General features: G+C 40.7%; 1 protein-coding gene across 3 annotated transcripts in view; it reads right to left on the bottom strand.

Annotated features, from left to right (window-relative positions):
- Positions 1 to 8,377: 8,377 nt before the first annotated feature.
- SLC5A1 (solute carrier family 5 member 1) overlaps positions 8,378 to 26,756 on the bottom strand; it is a 62,378-nt gene continuing 43,999 nt past the window's right edge. Inside the window, exons 8-15 of one of the 3 annotated variants that reach the window (XM_055147198.1) lie at positions 25,375 to 25,595; positions 24,997 to 25,132; positions 23,720 to 23,827; positions 18,922 to 19,072; positions 14,619 to 14,787; positions 12,431 to 12,646; positions 10,239 to 10,344; positions 8,378 to 8,601 (exon numbers count right to left, since the gene is read on the bottom strand). In XM_055147198.1, the coding sequence (XP_055003173.1) occupies positions 8,378 to 8,601; positions 10,239 to 10,344; positions 12,431 to 12,646; positions 14,619 to 14,787; positions 18,922 to 19,072; positions 23,720 to 23,827; positions 24,997 to 25,132; positions 25,375 to 25,595 (1,331 nt within the window). The remainder of the gene's footprint in view (positions 8,602 to 10,238; positions 10,345 to 12,430; positions 12,647 to 14,618; positions 14,788 to 18,921; positions 19,073 to 23,719; positions 23,828 to 24,996; positions 25,133 to 25,374; positions 25,596 to 26,756) is intronic. The other 2 variants (XM_004615582.2, XM_055147199.1) reach the window with 2 other exon arrangements.

The following is a 26,756-nucleotide window of genomic DNA, read 5'->3' as shown; positions in this document are numbered from 1 at the left end:
GAAAGGCCCTTAGTTTTTCCCCGTTGAGGATAATGCTTGCTGTAGGCTTGTGAACCCATTTTCTTAAGGTGTACCGTTCAGTGTATTTCAAAATATTCAGTGTTTCTTTCCATTTTTTTGAGGCACAGTAATTTACAATATTGTTAATGATGATTTCGTGCATCTTGGTCCAACTCCACAACCTCTATAAGAATATCCACTTCCCAAAATGAATCAGGAAGAGAGGGACAGACATAGAATGACTGCACTCATTTGAGGAATATAAAATAACATAATATGAGACTGACACCCAAGGATAGTAGAACAAGGGCCAAGAATATTGCTCCATGGTTAGAAGCCAGCCTCATGAGCTAGGGGAGAAGGCAGCTGGGATAGAGAAGGAATCACTAAGTCAATTATGGTTGGAAGGATCGTTCGAGATGGGAGATGTATGCTGAAAGTAGCTAAAGACCAAACGTGATAGCCTCTTAGTATTTGTATTGCAACCCCTAATACCCAAAATCAGAGAGAGAGAGTATGGGGGAAATTGTCTGCCATAGAGGCAGGGTAGGGGTTGGAATGGGTGGGGAGGATACTGGGGACATTGGTGGTGGAAAATGTGCATTGGTGGATGGATAGGTGTTCGATTGTTGTATGACTGAAACTCAAACATGAAAGTTTTGTAACTGCATCTCACGGTAACTCAATTTAAACAAACTTTTAATGTGAAAAATAAAAAATATCCACTTCCCTTCACCAACATCCCAGGGACTCCTTCTACCCACCGTCTGTCTCCCTCACAAAAACTGGAAAGCTCAGTTCTGTAGACCAACTTCGATTGTACAACAATTTACCACGACCTAATCTTATATATTCTCATTGCTCTGTTTATTAAAACAAAAGGTCAATATATCTAATCATTTTAGCTGGATTGATACAAGATAAATTGATTTGCTGGCTGATTTGATTAGAATAATTCCTTTAATATGTGTCACTTGATATCAATTGTTGACACTCTAAATGACAACTCTATAGTTACAAGCTTTCGTGTTTGAGTTACAATCACACAATGATCAAACACCCATCCCTCCACCAGTGCACATTCCCCACCACCAATATCCCCGGTATACCCTCCCTTTCCCACCCTCCCCCTGCCTCCATGGCAGACAATATTCCTCATACTTTCTCTCTACTTTTGGACATTATGGCTTGCAGCACAGACATTGAGAGGTCATTATATTTGGTCCATTATCTACTTTGGGCACACATCTCCCATTCCGACTGATTCCTCCAGCCATCATTTTCTTAGTGATCCCTTCTCTATTCCATCTGCCTTCTCCCCTCCGCTCATGAAGCAGGCTTCCAGCTATGGGGCAATCCTCCTGGCCCTTATATCTACTGTCCTTGGGTGTCAGCCTCATGTGATGTTATTCTATACTCCACAAATATGAGTGCAGTCCTTCTATGTCTGACCCTCTCTTTCTGACTCATTTCACTTAACATGATACTCTCCATGTCTATCCATTAATAAGCAAATTTCATTATTTCATCTCTCCTAACAGCTGCATAGTATTCCATTGTGTAGATGTACCAGTCATCTGTTCTAGGGCACTTGGGTTGTTTCCAGATTTTGGCTATCATGAACAGTGCTGCAATGAACATATAGGTACGGATGTCATTTCTACTGTACTTATTTGCATCCTTGGGATATATTCCCAGAAGTGGTATTGCAGGGTCATATGGAAACTCAATTTCTAGTTTTTGAAGGACTGTCCATGTTGTTTTCCAGAAAGGCTGGATCAGTCAGCATTCCCACCAAAAGGCTGGATCAGTCAGCATTCCCACCAACAGTGAAAGAGTGTCCCTTTTTCCCTATATCCATGCCAGCACTGGTTGCTTTTGTTCTTTTGAATGTGTGCCAGTCTCTGTGGTGTGAGATGATATCTCATTGTTGTTTTGATTTGCATCTCTCTGTTGACTAGAGATGTGGAGCATTTTTTATGTGCTTTTTGGCCATTTGTATTTCTTTTTTGAGGAAACTTCTATTCATTTCTTTTCCCCACTTTTTGATGGGGTTGGAGGGTTTTTTTTAATACAATTTTACTAGTGTTTTGTATATCCTTGATAATAATCCCTTATCAGATGGGTACTGGGTAAATATTCTTTTCCATTGTGTGGGCTCTTTCTGTATTTTGGTCACTGTTTCTTTTGAAGTGCAGAAGCTTCTTAGTTTGATTTAGTCCCATTTGTTTATGCTTGCTTCCATTTGCATGGTCAGTGCTGTTTCATCCTTAAAGATGCTTTTAGCTTCAATGTCATGCAGAGTTCTGCCTACATTTTCTTCTATGTACCTTATAATGTCTGATATTGAGGTCTTTAATCCACTTTTATCTGACTTTTGTGCCTGGCATTAGACAGAGGTCAGAGTTCATTTTTTTGCAAGTAGCTATCTAGTTTTCCCAGCACCAATCGTTGAAGAGGCTTTTCTTGTTCCACTTAACATTTCTTGTTCCTTTGTCAAAGATTAAGTGGCCATATATTTGGGGGTCTATGACAGGATATTCAACTCTGTTCCATTGGTCTGCAGGTCTGTTTCTAGCCCAATACCATGCTGTTTTAATTACTACTGCTTTGTAATACAGTTTGAAATTGGGGAAGATGATGTCAGCCATCTTCTTTTTCCCAAGGATTGCTTTAGCTATTCGTGGGGGTTTATTGTTCCATATGAATTTCAGGAGTGTTTTGCCAGAGACACTCTTTGGAGCCACAATTCTAAAGGGAAAGGAAATGGGAATAAACCAATGGGAAACCTTAAAACAAAAATCTTTGTACAGCAAAAGAAATCACCACGAAAATAAAAAGGCATCCCGGACAAGGAATGTGACTGCACGTGGCATCAGGTAGCTGTGGCCCAAGGTAGGCGGAATCACACATGGACCCGGTGGTGGCCCAGCTGGGGGCTCACAACACCATCGCTGTGCCCCCAACCCAACTCAGTCTGCACCCCGATGACCCGGGAGCCACGGGCAAGCATGTCCTACTGCTGCAGCTGCTCAGCCGCTGAAACCCAGCCCCAAGTCTCTAACCCTGCAGGAGCCAGTGGTGTGGCCTGCAGGGTCCTGCTGAACCAGAGGGGTATTGCAGTATCTGTGCGTTCCCCCGAAATCTCTCCGGCCCGCAAAGAGACAATGGTGGAAAGCGCTCCTAATTGGGTGGGTTCTTTGAGCGATCCCGATCTGAAAATAAAACTGGTGAGGTTAGTAGTAAACAGGGGGCTCAAGACAAAACGTGCCGATCAAGAGTGTCTTTATTGGCAGTCATGCTGGTTTTATACCTTTCTTAGCAGGGGGTTGGTACATGAGTTGTCAATCATCAGGGAAGTGTCTTCTCAGACCAAATAAGGAAAAGTTCGGGGTGTTATTTGGTGGGCTTACAACATTCTCCAAGAGTAGGTTGAGAAATAGTGGGGAGGGGAAGACAAGGGTTTATCTGGCAGGAGCATCTGTCAGGAGGAATGCACAAGGCTTTTAGTGTAGAGGAAGGCATTCTACTTTACAGGCTTTTTGGGGTCTCGTGGTTACCTGCCCTGGGCTACTTTTACTTCTTGAGTTTAGCTATTTCCTTTGTCACAAGGGCACCTGTGCCTCAGGTTATGCAAAACTGGTAATGGAATTTTCCGGTTTGTCCAGGGTAAAGGTTTCAGGGTCCTCTTTTGTTCAGGGTCCTGAACAGTCCCCAACAAGTATCTATGTTGTGAACACCAGAGGCCTGGCTGATTGACAGGAACTTCACCTACTTTGGTCCTACCCATGGCCACAGGAAATTCATCACTACTAAAGGGTCATCAGGTGATGAAGTGTTGGGGGAGTTGAAATATTTTTTGTTTTGTTTTTTTGCAAGTATAACTAGGAAATTTTCCTAGAGAAATTAGACTTGCATGTTTAAAGAGTACATACCTGGGGGGACTGGAGAGATAGTACAGCTGGTAAGGCACTAGACTCCAACCAGGTTTTGATTCCACGAGCTACCCAGAAGTGATTCCTGATTGCAGAGATAGAAGTAAGCCCTGAGCATTGCAGAGCTAGGAGTAAACCCTGAGAATTGCTTTGTTTGCTGGACCACAAACAAAAACAAACAACACTCAATCAACAACTCCCTGACAGTGCTGCTATGCAGAACGGTGGTGGGGCTAAACGTGGATTGGAATTTATTTGACTCTTTTAAGTATATGTATTTGAAACTAAAACCAGGGGAAAATTTACTCTTCTCCATACCCTTCAAATTACCCTAACTGTTCTTCATGGTATAAATGTAGACACTGAGATAGATAAATTGACTCTCTGTCACAAAATAGAGCAAATACATTCATTTTATCACTTATTGGTGCCTAATACCCAAACTTTAGCTTTTTAGTTTGTCCAAGTTTACCAGAGGTTTTGAAGAAATTATCTCCAAACTTTGCTAGACTAAAACATGTTTTCAAGTTTCTAGATTCTATTCCAAGTGCCCCAGTTCCTTCTTCCTAATCATAACTTGTGCCAATTATAATTCACCACAGACATGTTCACTATTTAGCAGGATCTCTAGAGAATAGGAGATCATAATGCTATGTTTTTAATATTTATAACTTTGGTTTGTCCTTTCTCCCTTGGTATAGGGAGATTAGGTTTATCACCCTTCACAGTGCTCCCGAATCACTTCCATTCTTCTATGCTTATCTGTAACTTCTCTGTGCTCTCTTCCCCCACCAGTCTATCACCTTTTCCCCCTAATCAGACTCCATTAACTTGTAAGGTCAGATCCTTCTAAGGACACTTGACTTGTATTTATGAGTGAAGTATTGCCTTCCTCCTCTCTTTATGTCTTTTGCATAGTTTACTTTAAAGCAATGTCCTTTTTGTATAAACACAAGAAGACAGTTAACACTATGCTTTTGTAACTTGGAAGTTAATTGACTCTGAATAACATTCAGTCCTGGGCATCTGCTTTCTCAACTTAACCCTTAGTTGCCCTTAGTTCCTAGCACCCCAAAAGCAGGGTTCCCATGAGGAACTGAATGGACCCAGGGCAAGCTGTGAGCTCCCCTGGCATCAAAATGGGTCTGGCCAAAGTGCCACAATACCTAACTATAAGTGAAGAGCATGGTCATGGACATATGCTGTCAAGATCCAAAAAGTAATGACTAGATTAAGACCCTACTAGGGTTAGAAAAGATTAATCTGGCCTGAGCACTGTAGTCTTAGATCTATAGTGAGATGGCCCCAGGAGAGCAATTCTATACGCTTAATGTATCTCTTATTGTGCCCATACAAAATGATTAATATTATGAATGTTTATATGTTTGTTGGACACAGAAAGGAGAAACACACCCATGGGATTCCGCTCTTGGGTGGGTCGTCCTGCAGAATGAGAATCTGCCTTGAAGAAGCTTCCCCTGAGGGAAGGACTTTACCTCTGTTGATTGTATGACCACACCTCTGTGTATGCCCCAACCCCTGATGCTTTGGGACTAAAACTGTAAGAGTGGTCTGGGAGGTCTAGAAGGAGAATGAGGTAAAAGGGGAGGCAGAAGCAGGAAGTAGAAGTATGAAGGGGCAAGATCCAAGAGGAGGATGAGGGGGATCGGGGAGAGGGGATCTGGAGGAGGCAGAAGCAGAGGGAGAATCAGAGGAGAATGGAGATGAGATTGGAATAAACTGCAATTGATACCAACCAACCTGGGCCTCATTTCTTTCTTAGTCCTCCTTTTGCCATCTGTCTCCCCAGGGTGGGGGAAGCGGCACAAGACCACCAAATGCAGGCAGTGAAAGAGAGAGAGCTGCGAGGCCTTTTGTAATTTATTTTTTGAATACACATCTATCAAAGTAGTATATTTTAATTTGTGGTACTAAATGCATCTTAGAGGCTGCCCCAAAAGCCTCTCTCTGTCCCTCTCGGAGAGCCAGGCAAGCTACCAAGAGTATCTCACCCGCACAGCAGAGCCTGGCAAGCTCCCCGTGGCATATTCGATATGCCAAACACAGTAACAATAAGTCTTGCAATACAGATGCTACCGGTGCCTGCTCAAGTAAATCAGTGAGCAACAGGATGACAGAGACAGAGACAAATGCATCTTAAATACCATCTGTACGGTATCTTTCATCTCAACTCCTTTTCAAGGTAACCTTTTCACTATCAAAGGAGAGTGGATGCCATAACTACCAAGATCCAAATATTTCAACAAGGAAATATAAATTGAAACAAAATAGCTTGCTGCAATATACACAGTGAATTCTTGACAAGACAGAAATTGAACCCTGGATAATTTAGATGCCTGGTGTCCTTTTGCCATCTACCAACGTTCAATCCTCTCTCCCTTTATCTTCCAAAAACTCCAATTAAAACCTCATAAACTACACTTAAAATTGAGTACCAGAGGAATGCTAACCATAATAACTTTTAACAAGCAAAAGACGAATATGATCAGGGCCTGGAGTTTCCTTTCTTACCTAAGGACATGCCATCCTTGCAACCTTAATCATTCTCTTGGTAAACCTAAAATCATTCTATTCTAAATCAGGGCTTTTTCTTAATTTCAAGGGAATTATTGGTAATTGGGTTTTTATAAATGCAATTAAATTTAATTCATTAACTATATTTAAATTTTCTCCTAGAAATCAGATTCAACAAGAAACACATGTGGTTCATCTACAAGTGTTACCCTTAAACAATCCTATCCTACCTAATCTTAGGCAGTTTAACTCCAATTACGACCCCTAAAAGAAAAATAAAGGGTTTGTGATTATGTGAGTTCATCAGGAGGAGGAATTACTTCACTATTTTAGGAGAGGTAGTCACTTTGAAATGAGAGATAGCTCCCAAGAAAATGCATTTGCTATATGCTGTGACAGAGAGTCAATTTCTCTACCTGAATGCCTACATTTATACCATGAGAACAGAAGCCTCTGGAAAATGCATTCCAATTGACTATTGCCTCCAGATTGTATACTTTGGGTATAGTCATAAGAAAGGTTTACTGGGGCTGGAGCGATAGCACAGCAGGGAGGGTATTTGCCTTGCACTCGACTGACCCGGGTTCGATTCCCAGCATCCCATGTGGTCCCCTGAGCACTGCCAGGAGTAATTCCTGAGTGCAGAGCCAGGTTTGACCCCTGAGCATCACCGGGTGTGACCCAAAAAGCAAAAAACAAACAAACAAACAAACAAAAAAATAAAGGTTAACTAAGGCCAGACTTACATTTTTTAAAACCATTATTTCTAAATGATATATTATTCATGGTTCATATCAGATCCACAAATATGCTAAGACATTCCAGGAATCAAAAAAAATATGAAATTCCAAACTCAAGGTACTCACATGGACTTTTTATTTCACATAGACATATTTTTTGGCGAGGGTTAAGGATCCTGAGTGCCCAGGATTTTCTATTCAGGAATTTCTATTGGTGGTGCTCAAGGGATAATATGGGATGCCAGGGAATGAACCTGGGTCAGCTGCGTGCAAGGCAAATGCCTACCTGCTGTACTATCACTCTACCTCCTCACATGGGCATTTTTAAGACCATAAAATCCCTTTATGTCAACATTATTCATTTTCTTCACTGGCCCAGACTGGTGGCTGGATCACACCTTTGAGGTAAATACTGGTAATCCCATTCTACTTCAAAAAGCAAATGCCCAGAACAAGGTCCAATCAATCTTGCATTTATTCATCATTTATCAGATTTATCTCTCTTATGTTAAGAAAATCCTAACAAAGAAACGATGGGCAGAAATCATTTTTCTTTTTGAAAAATGAGGAGGACAATGTCAGATAGAGGAAATGGCAGGAATCAGAGAGATCACAACTCACGAGAAGAATTATTTTATTCTTTGATTAAATAATATTCCAGGAAGGGCCAGAAATATTATGATTCAAATGGTAGAACACATGCCCACCATTGTGAAGCCCTGAATATGAGCCCTGGCACTACACGGTGCCCAGAGCACTGCCACATGTGGTGCGGGTGGCCCCCAAGTGTCATCAGACCTGAGCACTGTTAGAATTGGCCCCTCATATAAAAGAAAAAAATACTCAAGAAATACAAACAATTATTGGCACAGGACATCTTCCTCAGACTAAACTGCATTACTGGGCTTCTGTTTCTTAGTCTGATTTTTTCTTGGATATAACGAATAAACTCTTTATGCAATTTTAATATTTACAACTGACTGCTTCGTACTGGCCTCAAATACATAAGTTAACAGTCAAATAATTTTTCTCTGGCTAGCCTGTAATTACACACGTACACATTTATGAACTGGACAAAACATACAACTGGCTAATTGCCCTTGCACATCACATAATGGGACTAAAAGAAGACAGAGTAAAGAGTCCAAGTTTCAGCCGAATAAGAACTCAGGCAAAATATGCATGGCAGAAGACAGCCACAGCCAGCAGGATGACGCCGTTGATGTTCACTATCGTCCGCCACAAAGGCTTCTCAGAGGTGTCTGTCATTTTCAGCTTCATGGCTTCCTCCTCTTCCTTTGTCATCTTGGGGCCCTTCTGCTGGTCCAATCCACAAAACATGTCATAGGCCCGCCTGCAGCATCCTTTTTCTTCCTCAGGATCTTCTGTGTTGAGGGAAAAACATAAAAACAATTATTTGACACCAAAGCAGGAAGTCCATAAAAAGGTTTCGGGAGGGAGGGGGACAATTCTCTGCTATTGGACATCTGCCATTCTGCAGACATTTCCCAATTTTCTTACTTGCAGCAATTGAAAATGATACATAATGTTTGGGTAAAGTTAATTCTTAAAAGATTATGTTAAAGAGCTACATTCTCGTGATCTATGACATTGAGATTCAGCTCTACCATGCCCAACACAAATGCGTTTGATTTACAATAATCAGAAACAAGCCAGAATGTAGGTTAGGAAAAAGAAATGCAAATAATGGCCCAAGATATTATCCTGTCTCCTTGCTTTAGTGAAAATTGAGGTTCTTTCCAACCATCTTTCTTTTTTTTTTTTTTGCTTTTTGGGTCACACCAGGCAATACACAGGGGTTACTCCTGGCTCTGCACTCAGGAATTACCCCTAGCGGTGCTCAGGGGGCCATATGGGATGCTGGGAATCAAACCCGGGTCGGCCGCGTGCAAGGAAACGCCCTACCCTCTGTGCTATCGCTCCAGTCCCCCAACCATCTCTTTTAAGGCTGCCCTTTGTTTCAAAAGTCTATTTTATTCTCCCATATTAAAATATTCAAACAGTTCTCCATGATGCACTTCTCAAATTAATTATCACTCGATATTGAGGCACTTTGGAGAAAAAAGTGGTACAGGGCAAGGTGTGGGGGCATAATTCACACCCATCTTCTCTCTGGAAGACAGAAAATGATTGCCTTTCCAGAACCCTAAACAGAAACCTGAGATTCCAGGTGTTCCCAATAGTTAATTGAATCATAGGCTTCAGAATGAGAGCTGTGTGGAGATAATGGGCAGATTGCACAGAAACTGGGACCACAGAAAAAGTATCTTCCTCACTAGGCTTGATTGTCTTTATATGTCTGCAAAATGAGATTATAATATCAGATAGTTTTTAGGGCTTTTCCAGCACTGGTATTCTATGGTATGCCTTGTTGCCAGATTCAGAACCTGTTCTGCCACATCTATAGATGAGTCTGTAAACATGGCAGGTAAAGCATAGTCTTTACCTCTGTCACACATCCACCACCATCCTCCACATGGGGAAGAAACATTGCAACACAGAGTTAAGGGGTGGATAAACTTGAGCATTGACTAAATATTTTCCTATTAGATGCCCTAAAAAACTGATCTTTCTATATGTCTGATGTGACATAAGCTGTAAGATCCAAGGAGCCTCTGTCCCATCCCTGTGATATCACTAGAGCTGACCATAGCTTCAGCTTATTGATTATACTGTCAGTTTATAGATTATGTCAGAAGACCTTAGCCTTCCCTTTTCATTGGTCATGCCCAAATCATATCAGGGTGAGAAAATTCTTTCCCACTCTAAATTGAGTTCTGTGAACTATGGCAGATGAGGGATCTGGAATGATTCTACATCTCTCCCTTCACTTGATCAGGCTTTAGTGTGACCTTCCCAAAACATGATTCATCTCATCCCCTCCATCCTACTCCTCTCAATCTTCCAGAAGAGAGACCTGAGTGCTGATGAAGGCATTTACTGAAAGCTTTAGTAAAAATATCATGCTGTGAGATTAATTTTGGGGTTTGGAATAACTGTAACTTACCTATTTCAATTGTATCTTCTGGGGCTTCTTGGATGTCCTCCTCTACCGCATCTAAGTCAATACGTTCCTCTTTGCTGTTACGAAGGCTCCAACACAGGCGATAGAGCTGTGGAGAAAAGCAGAACAAATTAGCAGAAAGCAGTGTGTTGAGCCAAGAAATTGGGATAACAAACATGTATTCATGGAGAAAGGAAAATAACATGGCCTCAGCATCAACAAGAGCACAGAGAACAGTTCCTGTCCTCAGAATTATATCTAAATATGTTGGAAACAAAGATATCCTTATACACAGATATACTCTAGTTCCTATGTTCTACATGTCTTCAGAGCTAAGAAAATGACTTGAATAGAGATATGTTTTTAATGGGATAACCTCTTCTCACATATGACAAGTTAATTTGTTTCCTTAGCACAGATGCTAGGATACAAGACTAGACAACCATAAGCTCAGACTTTTGTGTCATGGGTTTGTATTTTTATGGGCTATAGAATTGTAGAATCATCAACAATTTAATATAGGAACTACAGGTATAGTTTCTATTTACATAACATCAGAAGCTTGAACACATCTGAGACTCAGTGCGATATGTTCATGCTCGTTTGTGTTATATTTTGCTTCCTCTGCAGCAAAGAAAGTATGGAGATAGGTATGATTCTAGGCATACTTTAAGTATGAGACATCCAGAAAGAGAGGGACAGATAGCAGATGACTTCAATCCTTTGTGGAATATAAAGTAACATAATATGAAACTAACATTCAAGGACAGTAGAGACAAGGACCAGGAAGGTTGCTTCATGTTTGGAATCCTGCCTTATGAGCTGGGGGAGAAGGCAGCTGGAATAGAGAAGGGATCACTAAGTCAATGATGGTTGGAGGGAATCGCTCAGGTGGGAGATAGGTGCTGAAAGTAGATAAAGGACCAGACATGATGGCCTCTCAGTATCTGTATTGCAAACCATAATGCCCAAAGTAGAGAGTAAGAAGAAAACTGTCTTCCACAGAGGCAGGGGGAAGAGTGGAATGGGAAGGGGAGGGACACTGGGAACATTGATGGTAGAAAATGTACACTGGTGGAGGGACAATGTTCGATCATTGTATGACTGAAACTCAAACATGAAAGCATTTTAACTGTAGCTCACGGTGATTCAATTAAATCATCATCATCATAATAAATAAAGATTAGGCATCCAGAAGTCATTGATATAACACGGAGAAAGCCTATGACAGGTTCAGTCAATAAACATGATGGTTGTTCTGTTGCTATAAAGCAGTATTTCTTTGATGTTAAGGGTAGTCACAGATTTTAAATTTTAATAGTGAATTTAAATGCCTCTTGAGGTTTCCAAAGACCCCTTTATTCATGTATATGTGAATGATATGTTAACAAACCCCTTTCTCCATGGACAAATCAGCTTTGAGTTAACCCTACAGCTCTTTTGAAAATCTAGAATGTTTATGTGGAGAAAGTCTAAAAGTTCCATAAATTACAGACTATGTTACTTTTGGTAAAAGTGTCCCACAACAGATTTCTTCATCTCTATTGAGAGGACTCTAAATAAACCACAAGTGGTATCTATAATACTTATAAAAAGAATACTTGTTTATATTTTAATTTTTAATCAATTAGACTTTGATATTTTGAAATATCTTAAATTTCATAGGTAACTCTTGGAAATATATATTAGAGAGTTGACTTCAAATTTCTCTGATTGGTGGTTTATGTATCTAAGTAGGTTCCTTCCTGGAACCTTGGAAAATATGACCATAGAAATGTTAGAAAAAATATAAGTTCCTTCTTGATGCATGAATGCCTAAGTCAGGTGAGCTCTTAAGATAACTCACATCATCTCATTGCCTTGCACCAGAGCTATCACTTAGGGATCAGGATTCAGAGAATACCCCTATGTGTTGGGCCAAGAAATTGGGAGAACAAACAGCTATTCCTGAGCTGAGAAATGCACTCCCACTAAAAACATGCTTAGTAACACCCAGCTGGTATGTGTTGCCTCCTATTCAACAGCTTCCTATTCCTATCAAACCGTAGATGGTTTCTCCATGAAACCAATGATAAATGTAAGTTGGTATAGCCATGTGAGTGTCAGATGTTAATTTCAGCCCAGGGAAATCAACATGTATACGGTGGCATAAACATAAAGCAAGGGCTCAACAGATCTCCCAGAGGAATACTCACATGCACATCTGGAATAGGCTTGGTGAGAAGGGACACAACCAAGATGATGATGGCAGAAATTGTAAAGAGGATGATGGCAAAGTACAAGTAGTGCACACCACAAATAATCGTGGGACAGTTGCTGGGTTCCATGCAGCTCCCTGTACCATAGGCAAACTCAGCAATCATACGGGACACTCCAATCAGAAATCCTAAGATCAGTCCCCAAAAGGCTCCCTGTGTGGGGGGAAAAAACTTCATTAATGAACACTGAATATACAAAACACTGAACAATGAATATGCATAATAGTTACGTATTTCTTGAGATACTGAGGTAGCATCATAAAAGTTAGCTAAATGACAGATTCAGGCCACCTGAAGTCAAAACATGTGGTTTGGACTATGACTGGGAATAGTATGTCAACATGTTTATCATGTTTCATGGACTGCTCTACCCTGGACCATAAAATAAGGTTTCACAAAATAACTAGGTATTATGAACAATAGCTAGTCAGACTGTCAATTCAAAGCCCTAATTCTAAAAATTCTACATAACCTTGAAAATAGTTTGAATCTACCACTCAATAACCTGCCTGAAGATCTTACTACCATTACCCTCCATATTTATGCACATTCAGGTGCAATTACTTGCAAAATAATTTGTATTCCTCAAAGAAATCATGAATATGGAAAATCAAATTGAGTTGTGAGCAGACAAGAGGACAAAAGAATTTTTAAATCAAAAACATAAATTATGCTTTCTTTACGAGTCCCTTTTCTAGATCCAAAATCACTTCTTTTACAATAAGTCTTTAGGGTGGTTGGACCACATACAGCAGTTCTCAGAGTTACTCCTGGGTCTGTGCTCAGGAATCACTCCTGGCAGTATTCAGGGAACCATATGGGGTGCCATGGATGGGACTCAGGCCAACCACATGCAAGGCAGGTGCCCTCTTCACTGTTCTATTACTCTGGTATTGGCTATGCTATTTCTCTGACCCCAAAGTCACTTTTTTTAACCTGAGAACATAAAATTATGTTAGATGTCTTTTATCAAATTTTGAATATTAGAAACAATTATAATAAACAATCATTATATAATAATAATAATATACAGGTATATTAATAATATATATTATATATTATTAATTATATACCTGTATATATTGTATAATATATATAAAAATAAATATATAAATATATCTGTATATATTGTATAATAATAATATATAATAGTATATTGTTTACACTGTTATAAACAATTCGTAACAGTTTTCTCAGAGGGTTGGGGAAGAGGGTAAACTTTTCTTCCTTCCTACCTTCCCTTCTTTGTTCAATCGTTGTTTCTTTTATTGTTTTGTTTTGTATTTGTTTTAGGTCATACCCAGCAGGGTCCACTCCTGGCTAAGAGGTCATTTCTTGCAGTGCTCCAGGAACTGTGAGACCCTGGGATCTAACCCAGGCCTCCCATATACAAAGCATATGCTCCAGCCCTTTCAGCTAACTCCCCAAACGCCTCGTAATTCTTTCTTTCTTGACAGTCCTCACTGAGAGAACCATGTCTGAGTTATAGTCCAGAAAAGTGCTGGCTGGAAAGTCAATTTTACTGCAGAACAAATAGCGGTCACCTGGGGGAGCACTTCCTCTGGAGGTTTCACCAGAGGCCACAAACTTCCCACAGAGTGCCATGCCACGACTTTTGTTGTTGTTGTTGTTGTTGTTGTATGTAATCAAGGTAAAGAGAAAGTAAAGTGTAACTTACCAACTACACAGATGGGGTGGGGGACCGGGGGGCAGGGCGGGGTGGGGTGGGAGGTTTACTGTGGTTCTTGGTGGTGGAATACAAGCACTGGTGGAGGGATGGGTGTTCGAGCATTATGTAACTGAGACTTAAGCCTTAAAGCTTTGTAACTTTCAACATGGTGATTCAATAAAAAAATAAATTAAAAAAAAAACACCAAGAGTGGATGGAAAATACAAAGTATTTGTTTTGATTTACTTTTGAACCAACATCAAGGAGAAGAGGGAATCTTAGAGAATGTGGCACCCCAGGAGAGCTTTTGAAGTCTTTTCCCTGCAAACACTTGGTAGCACAGCTGTTCCTCCAGAGCTCTCTTGGAAACCGATTCCCTCCCTCAGAGAATATCAATTTCAGGCAGGAGTTTCTGTGCCAGACTGGCTTTTCTGAACATGCATACATCATACCTACCTGTTCATTGACTCTCTTGCAGAAAATGGCAAGCAGGAAGACAGCTGCAATGGGTGGTCCCAAGTAACTGGTGATGGACTGGATATAATCGAAGAGTTGCCCACTTTGTGCTGACTGTACAATGGGCACCCAGGCGATGCTGATGCCAATAAGCACCAGGATGAACAACCTAAAACCAAAGCCCCAAGTAGTGTCAGCTTATTTCCTGAATTAATGTATACATGACTACACATCAAATATAGCTGTACTAGCAAACATGCATTTAATATATACATACATTTAACACATATGCATACATATATTTGTTTTATATATGAAAGTATTTATATATCAATGGCTAGAAAAAATAATTAGCCAGTTCTTCACTGGGGAATTTTTTCTTCTATATTCTTTCATCATCTGTGCTGAGTAAGTGAAATGCACTTGATTTTCAACAGTAAAGTAGGTCCACTTGCTACCACAAGAGAATCTTACTTTGGGGCTGGAGCGATAGGTAGGGTGTTTGCCTTGCATGCGGCCGACCCAGGTTCGATCCCTGGCATCCCATATGGTCCCCAAGCACCACCAGGAGTAATTCCTGAATGCAAGGCCAGGAGTAACCCCTGAGCATCACTGGTGTGACCCCCAAAGCAAAAAAAAAAAGTTGCTAAGCGCATATGCTGCCCAAGCCGCATGCTTGCACCCATGCGACCGAAAACACGTGTCTCCTGCAACTCCCCTCTTGAGATGTGTACTTCCATGCTTTCCTGTCTAATGTTGGGATTGTGTAGGGGCTTTCTCCACCTTTGAGAAGCCCGCTTTCTCTCTTGAACGTGTTACTCTCTCCCTCCCTTCCTCCCTCCCTCTCTCTCTCTCTCTCTCTCTCTCTCTCTCTCTCTCTCTCTCTCTCTCTCTCTCTTTCTCTCCTTGATCTCTCCCTCTCCACACCTTCAAAAACCCTCCAAATAAAATCTATTTTACTTTTTAAAAGTTTCTAAGACTAGATCTTAAAAGTTCTCATCATAAAACTAAACATAACTTTGTGTAGTTATAGGTGTGAATAGAAACATGGTGATTACTTCACTATGTATGCATACTCAATCATCATGTAAGTAATATAGTAGCCTTTACTTTGTGGGGGTTGTTTTGGGGGTCACTGTTAAATAGTCCTGATGGTGCTCAGGGGACCAGGGATTTGAACCTGGTTTGGCTGATTGCAAGGCAAAGCCTTCCCGCTGTATTATCTCTCATCCCAGTAAAATGGTATTATTTGTCAACTCTATTTCAATGTTTCTTAAGTAAGTTAAGGAGAATTTATAAACTAGCAGTCTACTACATGGATGCTACAAGACAGTTCCACTCTTTTGACTTTGACTTCAACTCCTGAAAAAGATTCTCTTAGAAGTGCTCCTTATAATCTTGGTTATAAATAAAGTTTTGCCATAATACCCAAAATTAGTAACAGTATGGGGAAAATTGTCTGCCATACAGGCAGGGGGAGGATTGGGATTGGGGGTGGAATACTGGGGACGTTGGTGGTGGAAAATGTGCACTGGTGGAGGGATGGGTGTTCGATCATTGTATGACTGAAATGCTAACATGAAAGCTTTGTTACTGTATCTCATGGTGATTCAATAAAAAATAAAAGAAAGAAAGAAATTTTTTAAATAAGGTTTAATTCTCTAACCTTTGTAACCTGAAGTAAAGGCAAAGAGTCTTAAACTAACCTTCAATCTTCACTTGGTTTCTGTACTCACACACTAGTTGTGGGGCTTCCCAGGTTATCATATTTAATTTACCTGGATGAGATTTTGCAAATGTTTAGCCTGGAAGACTTCTCTTAGAATCTAATGATCTATGGTAGGATTCAATTTGTCATATTTTTTAAAAATCCTTTCTGTATATTTACAACGTGCTGAGACTAGAGAGATAGGTAAAGAGCTTGACTTTCGTCAATCAACCCAGGTTTGATCACCGCCTATGACTCTGCCCTCCAAACCACACTAGGAATAATCCCTAAGAACAGAGCCAGGAATAATCCCTGAGCACAGTTGGGTGTGCCCCCTCAAAAAATAGAGTTGTTCTGGGGCTGGAGCGATAGCACAGCGGGTAGGGCGTTTGCCTTGCACGCGGCCAACCCGGGTTCGAATCCCAGCATCCCATATGGTCCCCTGAGCACCGCCAGGGGTAATTCCTGAGTGCAGAGCCAGGAGTAACCCCTGTGCATCGCCAGGTGTGACCCAAAAAGCAAAAAAAAAAAATAGAGTTGTTCTAAGCATTAGTTTATACATGGGCTTCACAGGTTGATTGTGTTTTATTTCTAATATATGTTAGACTTTTTTAAAAAGCAGTGTTTTCACTCCTTCTATAATGCCCTTCTTATTGCCCAATCATCTTCCCTTACCTAAATCTACCTACTATTTTCACTCCAGCTCAGGATCTCCCTCCCTCAAGAGCCTCCCACTACTGCATGGGTACTGTATGCATACCTCACTCAACCCTCTTTTTTCTGAGCCCTTGATCATTCTGACAGATACCACAGCAAAATGTGAAGTTTCTTTAGGTGAATGTAAATTTATCTAAGGCAGGGATAAACTCAGGGTAACAATCACTCACTGGATACACAAAAATTGTGAGTACAAGAGGACAGACATGGAGAGAGGAATAGTGGGTGGGAAGCACTGGGGAGCAGGGATCAAGAGGATCTGAGTACATCAGTGATGTAGAGGAGTTGTATAGCTAAATATCTGAATCACAGATACAACCCTGAGAACAAGAGATTCAAATTTTAAAAATTCAAACTTTAAACATACTGTCAAGTTGGCAGACTGTGAGGTAGGAGGGAACCTGGGAACACTGGTGCAGGGAAAATGAAAAGGGTGGTGGGATTGGTGCTAGGACAGAGTCTAAAACTATAAAAAAAAGACTATAAATCACAGTACTTAATCACTGTATCAATGTCATCCTGTTAATCATTGATTTTCTCGAGCGTGTGCCAGTAACGTCTCCATTAGTCCTAGCCCTGAGATTTTAGCAGCCTCTTTTTACTTGTTCTTCCCAGCAGTGCCTCATTGGAGGCTCTTTCAGGGTAAGGGGAATGAGACCCATCATTGTTACTGTATTTGGCATATCGAATACGCCACGGAGAGCTTGCCAGGCTCTGCCGTGTGGGCAGGATGCTCTTGGTACCTTGTCAGGTTCTCTGAGAAGGAGAACTAGGCTATAAGAGGTCAGTACTTAATAGCATTTAAAAAAAATATGAGTCCAAATGGGATGATTATGATGATGATGATGATAATCTCAGAGCCAAAGAATTCAGTCCTAAGCATAATCACAAAGTGATTCTCTTCCTGTATTGCAGTGAAGCTTATAAAAACAGGGGGGGGAAAGGTTTGTTTTTTTATAAACCCTATTTCTCCAATAAACTCCTCTTGCAGGGAAAACCCAAGCAGGGCATTTGCACTGCTTTCTATGAAGCAAGAGTGGACTCTGATCTGGTCAGATATTCCAAGATGTCAATCACTTCAGAAAGATTTGTAACATTCCTTTCTTTCCTTTGTCCTGCTATTGCTTATGAAACCTACAAGGGGAAGAACCATGTCCTACTGTACTCGCCAGGAACCTTTCCTCTGAACACAAACCTATTGATTTGTTTCACTTTCATGAGAAAGCTTTGCTGAATTTTTCTCCTGGAGGGTCATACCATAGCTTCTGCTGTTCCTCTATCCAGAGTATCTGCTCCATCAATAAACATGGAATGGGTGTACCATATTAAGGTTTAGTGCTTTCAGTATCCTTTTGTGTCCACTCATCTTAATTACTGATACCAAATGTACATGTAGCCTCATAATTTGGGCTTTAAGGGGCATGTTCTCAAGCATGGTATCACTTGATCCTCACAAAGAATTTCTAAATATTATAGCAAATGTGAAATCATTGGAAACATCAAGATGCCAGATAAAACAAGTGAAGAGACCTGCAATGTGGAGGGCTGAGGGTTACAATGCTGAATGGTATAAAGGGGCCTAGAGAGCCCAGTTAACCATAGATTTCAGTCATGGGTCTACCATTGTCTCAGTCTCCTACAACAAGGCATGATGAGTCTTTTTTGAAAAATTGGGGGAGCCAGTACATGACCCCTGAACTCACCTCTCTCCAGAGCAGCATTGTTTGATGATGTCCATTATAGAGTTAATTATCACTGAAGGCCAAATATTACTAGCTACAGAGGTTATTTACAGTCTATAGAATGATCAGCCAATAATTTCTAGCTTGAGGGAATTCAAGATTTCACAGTGCATAGCAGAGAAAGCAGGATATTTACCTCCCTGCAATCATGAGCTCTTTCTCAGAAGCTCTCTTCCGAATCTTGGTGTAGATGTCCATGGTGAAGAGGGTGCTGGCGCTGTTGAAGATGGAAGTCAGGGAGCTCATGAGAGAGGCCATCATGACCGACAGCATCAGACCTCGAAGTCCTAGGAGAAAAAGAACTTCTAAGTGGCACACACAGCACCTCAGCATTTTTATGCTCTGTGAGGACTCAAGGATAGTTTGCCTTTTGAACCCAGGCCATGTTTTCTGATTTATTTCTCTAGAAAGACTTCCTACTACTTGTGAGGCAGAATGGTGGACTCTGGTCATGTTTTTTACATCCATAGAGATTTTTATTGCAATCTAGTACTTATTAGTGTAGACACTTAATATGTGGAAATCTATAATACAATATTTATTTTCAAATATAAAATCAATCTTTTCTTTCTTAGGATGAAATACTATACTTTTATAAGTCTATTCAGAATTTTACCCTTTAAATTTTCTTAATCCTCTTCACTCTTACGACAATCTCCATTTGTGGGCTTTATCAGTTCATGCAAACTCCAAAATATATTAGCAGAGAATTAAAATTACAGGTTTATTAATCACAGGGAAGACATAACAATTACCACAATGAGACCCAAAATAAAATATAGTTCAGAGTATTTTAGATGCCATTTCAACTTAAATAAGTTAGAAATTTATTTAAATAAATAAGAAAAGACATTTGATTATAGTGTATTAAATGATCTGAATTTATTTACATAGTTTAAAATCACAGCAATCAATCATCACAAACTGACTTTTATTAATTTATTTTCTGATAAGTCTATTTGCCATTTTGTTGGCACAAGCAAGATGAAGTAAATTTGTTATGTGCTTGATATATATATATGTACACACATACAATAAAACATGAAATACGACTTGGATGGAACTGGTGATATGTTGAATGGAGAGAAAGAGGAAGGACAAACATAGGACGATCTCATTTACCTGTGGTATGTAAAATAACTAGATGAAGGAATGCAACGTTTTAAAGAAAGGATAGCTCCATCACCCTTTACCCCAGAATGTAGGAAGCAGAAACACAGAGAGGGAAAGAAATCAAGGGGGATAAAAAAAAGGAAGTAGACAAGAAATCACAAGGAATGAGATCAAGGGCCTCAGGTACTTTAGTGGTAGAGAGGAGTGGTATAGCTATATATTCAAATCACAGAATTAATAACACTGAAAACATGAGATCTAAACTACTACAACAACCAAACCCAAAAATGTCAAGGAGTCAAGCTGAGAGAGATACGGGGAGGGGGAGGGAGACAGGGAGGGAACCTATGGACACCAGTGGAGGGAAGTGGATTCTGGGGGTGGGACTGGTGCTGTAACATTGTATGCCTAAAATTCAACTATGAATAACTTTGTAAATCACAGTGCTTTAATAAAAATAAAGATTTTTAAATGGAGAGGTGGATGAATATGAAATATTTAGGAACAAAATGGACAGAACTTTGTGATGAATTGGTGGAGAAACACCAGCTGGATGGAAGAGGCTGAATCTAAAGAAAAGACCAAAAGATCCCACCCCTACCCCCACCCAACACCATCCCCTGTCCCCATGGCAGGCATTTTCCTTACTCTCTCTACTTTTGGGCATTAGAGTTTGCAATACAGATACTAAGAGGCCATTATGTTTGGTCTTTTGTCTACTTTAAGCACACATTTCCCATCCCAAGCGATCCCTCTACCATCATTGACTTAGTGAACCCTTCTCTATCCCAACTGCCTTCTCCCCCAGTACTTGAGGCAGGCACCCAACTGTGGAGCAATCTTCCTGGCCTTTATCTCTACTGTCCTTTAGTGTTAGTCTCATACTATGTTATTTTATATCCCCCAAATGAGTGCAATTATTTATACAAAAGGAGGCAGCTAATTGATTTGCTATTTTTGCTATTTTAGAAAGTTCTTTAGACTAAAACCTGGAAATCCTGGGTCTTGGTCTTAATTTTCAAACTGCTTTAATAGGTAACTTTAAAATAGATGGAATACTTTTAAAAATTCATGTTATTTTTCAGTAACAAAAGTGAAATATATATATATATATGTATATTGTAAAGAAAATACCAAAAGGAAGTAGTAAGCTTCAGGAGGGAGCTGAAAGACACATTGGAGACTACATATAGTATTTAAAAATGTAAAAAAAACCTCAAGATAGATGAGTGATCAATAATGCAGAATACTCCTGAAAGTCAGTAAGGTAAGGAATGAAAAATACTAGTTCGGAGACTCACAATTAAATCTCGGAACAGAGCATTGTTCACTGCAGAGATGTCTCTGGACCTTGCCCCGTGCTGATTTCACCAGGGCACCTCAGATGAGAGCAGGCACTGTCCCTCTGCCTGCTCCAAATGAACCCCAACAGCCAAAACCCAATCACTGCCACCCTCACAGCTTATCTTCACGGGCTGGTCCCAAAGCCCCTATGCAAGAGAATGAATCTGCTGAAAAGCCCAGGTATTGAGGAGCCAGAAATGGTCACCCTTTCCCACCTCCTGCCCTTCTAAGGGTCCTGGTTGTCATGCCCACGAACTGCCTCTGGGTGCCATTTAAGCATATTAATGGCCATGACCCAGAGACTCACAAATGAATCTTGGAACAGAGCAGCTCGCTGCAGAGATGTCTCCAAACCCCAATTATTTAAAATTTTAGAGTTCCAGAAGCACATGACCAGAAAAGCAGTCATGCAACATCACAAACTTGTTTGTTTGTTTGTCTTTACTGAATCACTGAGAGATAGACCCTTACAGACATCTCACACTATTCACAACTAACAATCACAAATCACGAAAATCCCGTTAATCACCGATTTCTCGGGCGGGCTCAGTAACCTCTCATTTTGTCCTTTACCTGAGATCTTAGAAGGCTATCTCTACTAGGCCCTCCCAAGGATGTCGCACTGGGGGCTCTTTTAGGGTCAGGGAAATGAGATCCAGCTTGTTACTGGATTTAGCATATGAATACACCATGGGAAGCTTGCAAGGCTGTCCCATGTGGGCAGGAAACTCTCAGAAGATTGCCAGTTTCTTCCAGAGGGAGAAGCAGGCTACATGATATCGCTTCTGAGAGCTTGCCTTTAAGTCTCTCTCTGGATGTTGGCCGTTGATGGGATTACACACACCTGGGTTCCTCTGCCGGCACCTTCATGCATGAGGCCTGTCTGAACATGTGGAGAGGAGCCTCCAGCATGGTTGTAGCTAGGTTCCAGTGGTCTTCAGCTGCCGGGAGCTCTGCTCGGAGTGGGGAGGGAAGCTGGAGCCCATCCCCTCCGAGGGGCCCCAGGGAAGACAGCCAGGTGTGCAGGCAAGAGACTCTTAGGGAGTCTCTTGCCCGAACAACTAGCAATACAAAATAATAATGGTGGTTGGAAGGTGTAATGGCAGTGGGATTGGTGTCAAAATATTGAATGTTATCAATTATTGTGAACCTCATAAAAATAACATTAAATGTTTTTTGTAAAAAGACACACAAAAAGAAAAGTGCTAGTTGACCTATCACAAGGAGACCCCTGGGGAATTCAGTACTTATAAAAGCCAGATCCCACTGAAAATGAAGGAACAGCAGCAATATACGTAAACATGTCATTCCATTGTTCAGCATCTCAGGCCTCTTCCTATCATGCACTTTGGCACAGTTTTCAAAGATACAGTCCTCATCAAGGATCTGTCCATCGAAAGATAAAATATAAACACCCACACAGAATCCAGGTAATTCAAACCAGAATTCTAAAAAGAGCCATGTGATCCTTGCTAATTTGCAACCTTAATAAACAGTCTGGTTCAGTGGAACAGTTAACTATTACTCCCATTTGTGTAGAATTTGAATGCAAATTGTTTGCCCAAGGTCATGCATCCAACCTGTAGTTTAAAATTAAGAAAACAAAAGCAAAACAAAAAACACCACTAAATTTCTCCATATCAGCATTGAGAAGAATTAAGCAATCCAGAAATCCTGACTCTGGCATTGTGTGCTCTAGGAAAAAAATTACTTTCATTCATTTGATCTCAGTTTCTCAGCTACGAAGTGAAGAGCTTTGACCAGGTGATCTCCATATTTACTTTCGGTAACAAAAGTTTTGTAAGTTATTTCTCTAGCTTCCTGATCCATACTCTTGCATGTTAATCTCCTGAGAAACCATGCCTAACCTACCAAAATTTGTATCCCTTGATCCAAAATTAGATTTTTGGTCCTTAGTATGAGCAATAATCCCAGTTACTTCCCAAAACTCTAACTATTCTGGACTCTTAACTTCTTAGAGAAGTTTTCTCTATAGAGAAAAGGACCCCTGTCCCGTCCATCTACTACTTTAAATTTCATCCTACAGATAAAAATCACTCCTTCACTTTCTCTCTGTGTCTTTCTTTGGGACAGTCTAGAAATCAATTCAACTTCCAGGTAAATTTTCATTTAGCTTAACCTTTGTGTTAGTTAACATCTGTGGGAGAGTTTTGAAAGGCCTTCTAAATGAGTATATAAGTTGTTTTTTTACCTAACACATTTCCAGATAATATCTCTTCCAATCCTGAGTGATAGGCAAGTTACATCTCTCAAAGTGACCAACAAAAGCATATATTTCCTGCCCACTGAGAAAAGATGTGTTAAAAAAAACAGGACACTAAGGATGGCTTTTTCTAGTACCTATCCCACCCCAAGACATAGAAAATGACTTTACTCAAATGGCCCACAAAAATTATATAAAGCATAAACTAAATCATTCACCCAAGAAAGACCCAATTATAAGAGATGACTCTCACCATTGGGCATGAGTTTCACTACCAGAGTTGGATAGGCAATGTTGGTGCAGCCAACCTTGGTACCACAATAACTCTCACATTCTGAAGGGACAACGCAGGCAACGCGATCTGGATAAAGATAAAGAGTCATGTCAGCAAGAAGACATTGGAGAAATAGATACAAGATCACTTCTTTAAAACAATAGCACTATCATCCTGTTTTTCATCGATTTGCTCAAGTGGGCACCAGTAACATCTCCATTGTGAGACGTTGTTGCATATCAAGTATGCCACGGGTAGCTTGCCAGGCTCTGCTGTGTGGGCGGGATACTCTTGGTAGCTTGCCGGGCTCTCCGAGAGGGACAGAGGAATCGAACCTGGGTCGGCCGCATGCAAGGCAAACACCCTACCCACTGTGCTATCGCTCCAGTCCTGTACAGGCTGGGCATGTAAGGTAAAATAATCTAGAAGTTTAGATAAAATGCTATAAATTTCTATAGTATGTAGATCATTAAATGTATGGAGATATCTGTTACAGATATATCATTTAATGTTGCCCTCATAGCAGTGATTCATTACAGTGCTATCTCAAATATCTTGTGTGGTGTATCTATTGTAATGTATATTATTCATACAGAAATAATTTTCTCATAACCAGTGAGTCAGAGTGTAATTTCAAGAACTTATTTTAAACAAACGTCCCTAGGTGGTCCTGTCTTCATTTTGTACTTTCCGTGGAAGCTCACAAAACTACCACTCCTTGATGTTTTCTCTCTCCCCCTCTCTCTTTGTTTCTCTCTCTCCTCTTTTCTCCTCTCCTCCCTGCATCATTATTTCATTTTCCAGGAAACTACTTATAGATTTAATGATCAAAAAAAAGTTCAAGTGGCATTACTCACAAGACCTAATAGTGGTAAACAAAGTTCAGGGTTCCTACAGAAAATTATCCAGGAAACAAATCTCAGAGTTACTGGCAGAGACATGTTTGGGGTATGCATTGATAGTAAGGACATTGTCAGCACTACAATAGCCCAAGCCATATTAAGCAAACAGTGAACAAATGCATGCTGAAAGACACTTCATAAGAGAACTTGCAGGAAGAAGAAAAGCACTTTCTAATGTCAGAACCAAGGACCATAACATCACAGGTTCTGTGATCTTGAGTTACATTCTTTGGAGAAGAACAATAACACTTGGTAATTGTGGTAGTGAAAAATTAGAGAAGTATGAGATTTACACAGTGACTTAGTATCACAACATGGGTATGAGAGTCTGTAGAGCCCAGCAGAAGGCATCACCTGTATACAGGATACGGCTGATCATCCCTGTCATCACCATGAGGAACATGGGCAGCAGCTTCAGGTACCCACACATGATGCAACCAGCCTTCACATGAGACATGTTTTTTGCTGAGAGGCAGCGCTGGACAATGACCTGTCAGGAAAAACCCAGGGAGGAAGAGGTGAAATCCAGAGACCCTTTAATACTCTCTGTATGCTCCAGCCTCCTTAGCCACTCTACCCTGGGCCCTTGTTCTAGCATTCCCAGGTCACCGAGGTTCAGTGACTGTCAGATATAGGAGCTCTACCCTATCTTCCCAACCACACACAGAATCCAATTTCCAGGATGGCCTGGAAAAGCCCCTAAAAAGTACCCTGAATGTTCAAGGTGTGTACCTGATCTGTGCACCAGTACCACAGGGCAAGGATGGACATCCCAAAAATGAGCCCTGGCCATGGTAGGTCTCCCTTGATGGGGTCTCGGAAGATGTGGAAGGAGTCTGGTCTCGGAGTGTAGCATTCCTCCTTGATGGTGATGTTTCCATAAGAAGTCACAGATGGAATAGCATTCATGTACTTGGTCATGAAAGCCTCATAGCCTCCCACTTCATTAAAAGCTGAAACACATTGTAATAAAAATTAACATCATGAGCCCCTCTTTTCTTGATAGCAATTTCTTCCTGAGGATGCCTGAGAAACAGTGGAACCAACCCCAGGAACCAACCCCAGAGAGTATCGTGTATGGTCTTGGGCAGATAGCTTCTCTACTCTGGGCCTTGGCTTTCTCAAATACAGTATGGGATTCTTAATCCTCCTCGGGAGGTTACTGTGAAGGTCCAAAGCAATATCCTGCGAAAGAACTCCCACCATAAACCTCTTCGCAAATGGTAGAATTTTCATTATTAACAGAGAGAAATTGGCTTTGAACCAGGGTGAAAAATCTCACGCCCTCACCAATTCCCAAGGTCTGTAGAGATCCCAGTAACTGACCTAGGGGCCTTGAGACAAGACCACAGCATCTCTAGTTCTAGTCGCACGGTTGACTGGACAGAGAATGGCTGAGGAGTCTGGAGTCTTGTTACCACTTGGTTGTGTGTCCTTAAATAAGGCATTCTCATCCCTGCCCGGCCTTGGAAGACCATGGGGGTAGAAGGGAAAGGATGGAAGCTCCTGGAAAACCGACCATAGAGAGTTGAAGCTACAAGGATTCATAGGACATGCAGAGGTGTAGGTTTCTCATTAAAAAATTTTACCTACTCCCTTTACAAGTAGCTATAAATTCAACTTTCTGGTTTTCCTTTAAGATTTTATTGACTATGTTTAGGAGCTGCTGGGTGGACCACACCCAGCAGTATTAAGGACTTACTCCTGGCTCTGTGCTCAGGAATCACTCCTAGCAGTGCTCAGGGATCATATGTGCTGCTGAGGATTGAATGAGGATTGGTACTGTACTAGGAAATCACCTTGACTCCTGTACTATTTCTCCAGCCTTGTGGGCAAAGGATTTCTTAAATTAAGGTAAATGGGCAACATATAGTGGTTGACTTTTAATTATGCCAAGTAAAGGCATAAATAAGAAAATGATCAGTTACTATCATCAATTCCTAAATAGAAAGAATAGTTAGTATCAAAATGTAGACAAGACATGAGCTAAGATTTAAAACACTTTTGAATATGTTTCGCCAAGTATCTCAGTGTAATTTTTTTAATGCTCTGTCTCTCGATGAGAAATGACAATGCCCTCAGGAGCTCACAATGAAAACTGCCCGCCCGGACTT

This window comes from Sorex araneus, chromosome 9 (assembly GCF_027595985.1).
Source record: "Sorex araneus isolate mSorAra2 chromosome 9, mSorAra2.pri, whole genome shotgun sequence".
NCBI classification, from domain to species: Eukaryota; Metazoa; Chordata; class Mammalia; order Eulipotyphla; family Soricidae; genus Sorex; species Sorex araneus.
This window is presented reverse-complemented; position numbering and strand designations above follow the sequence as displayed.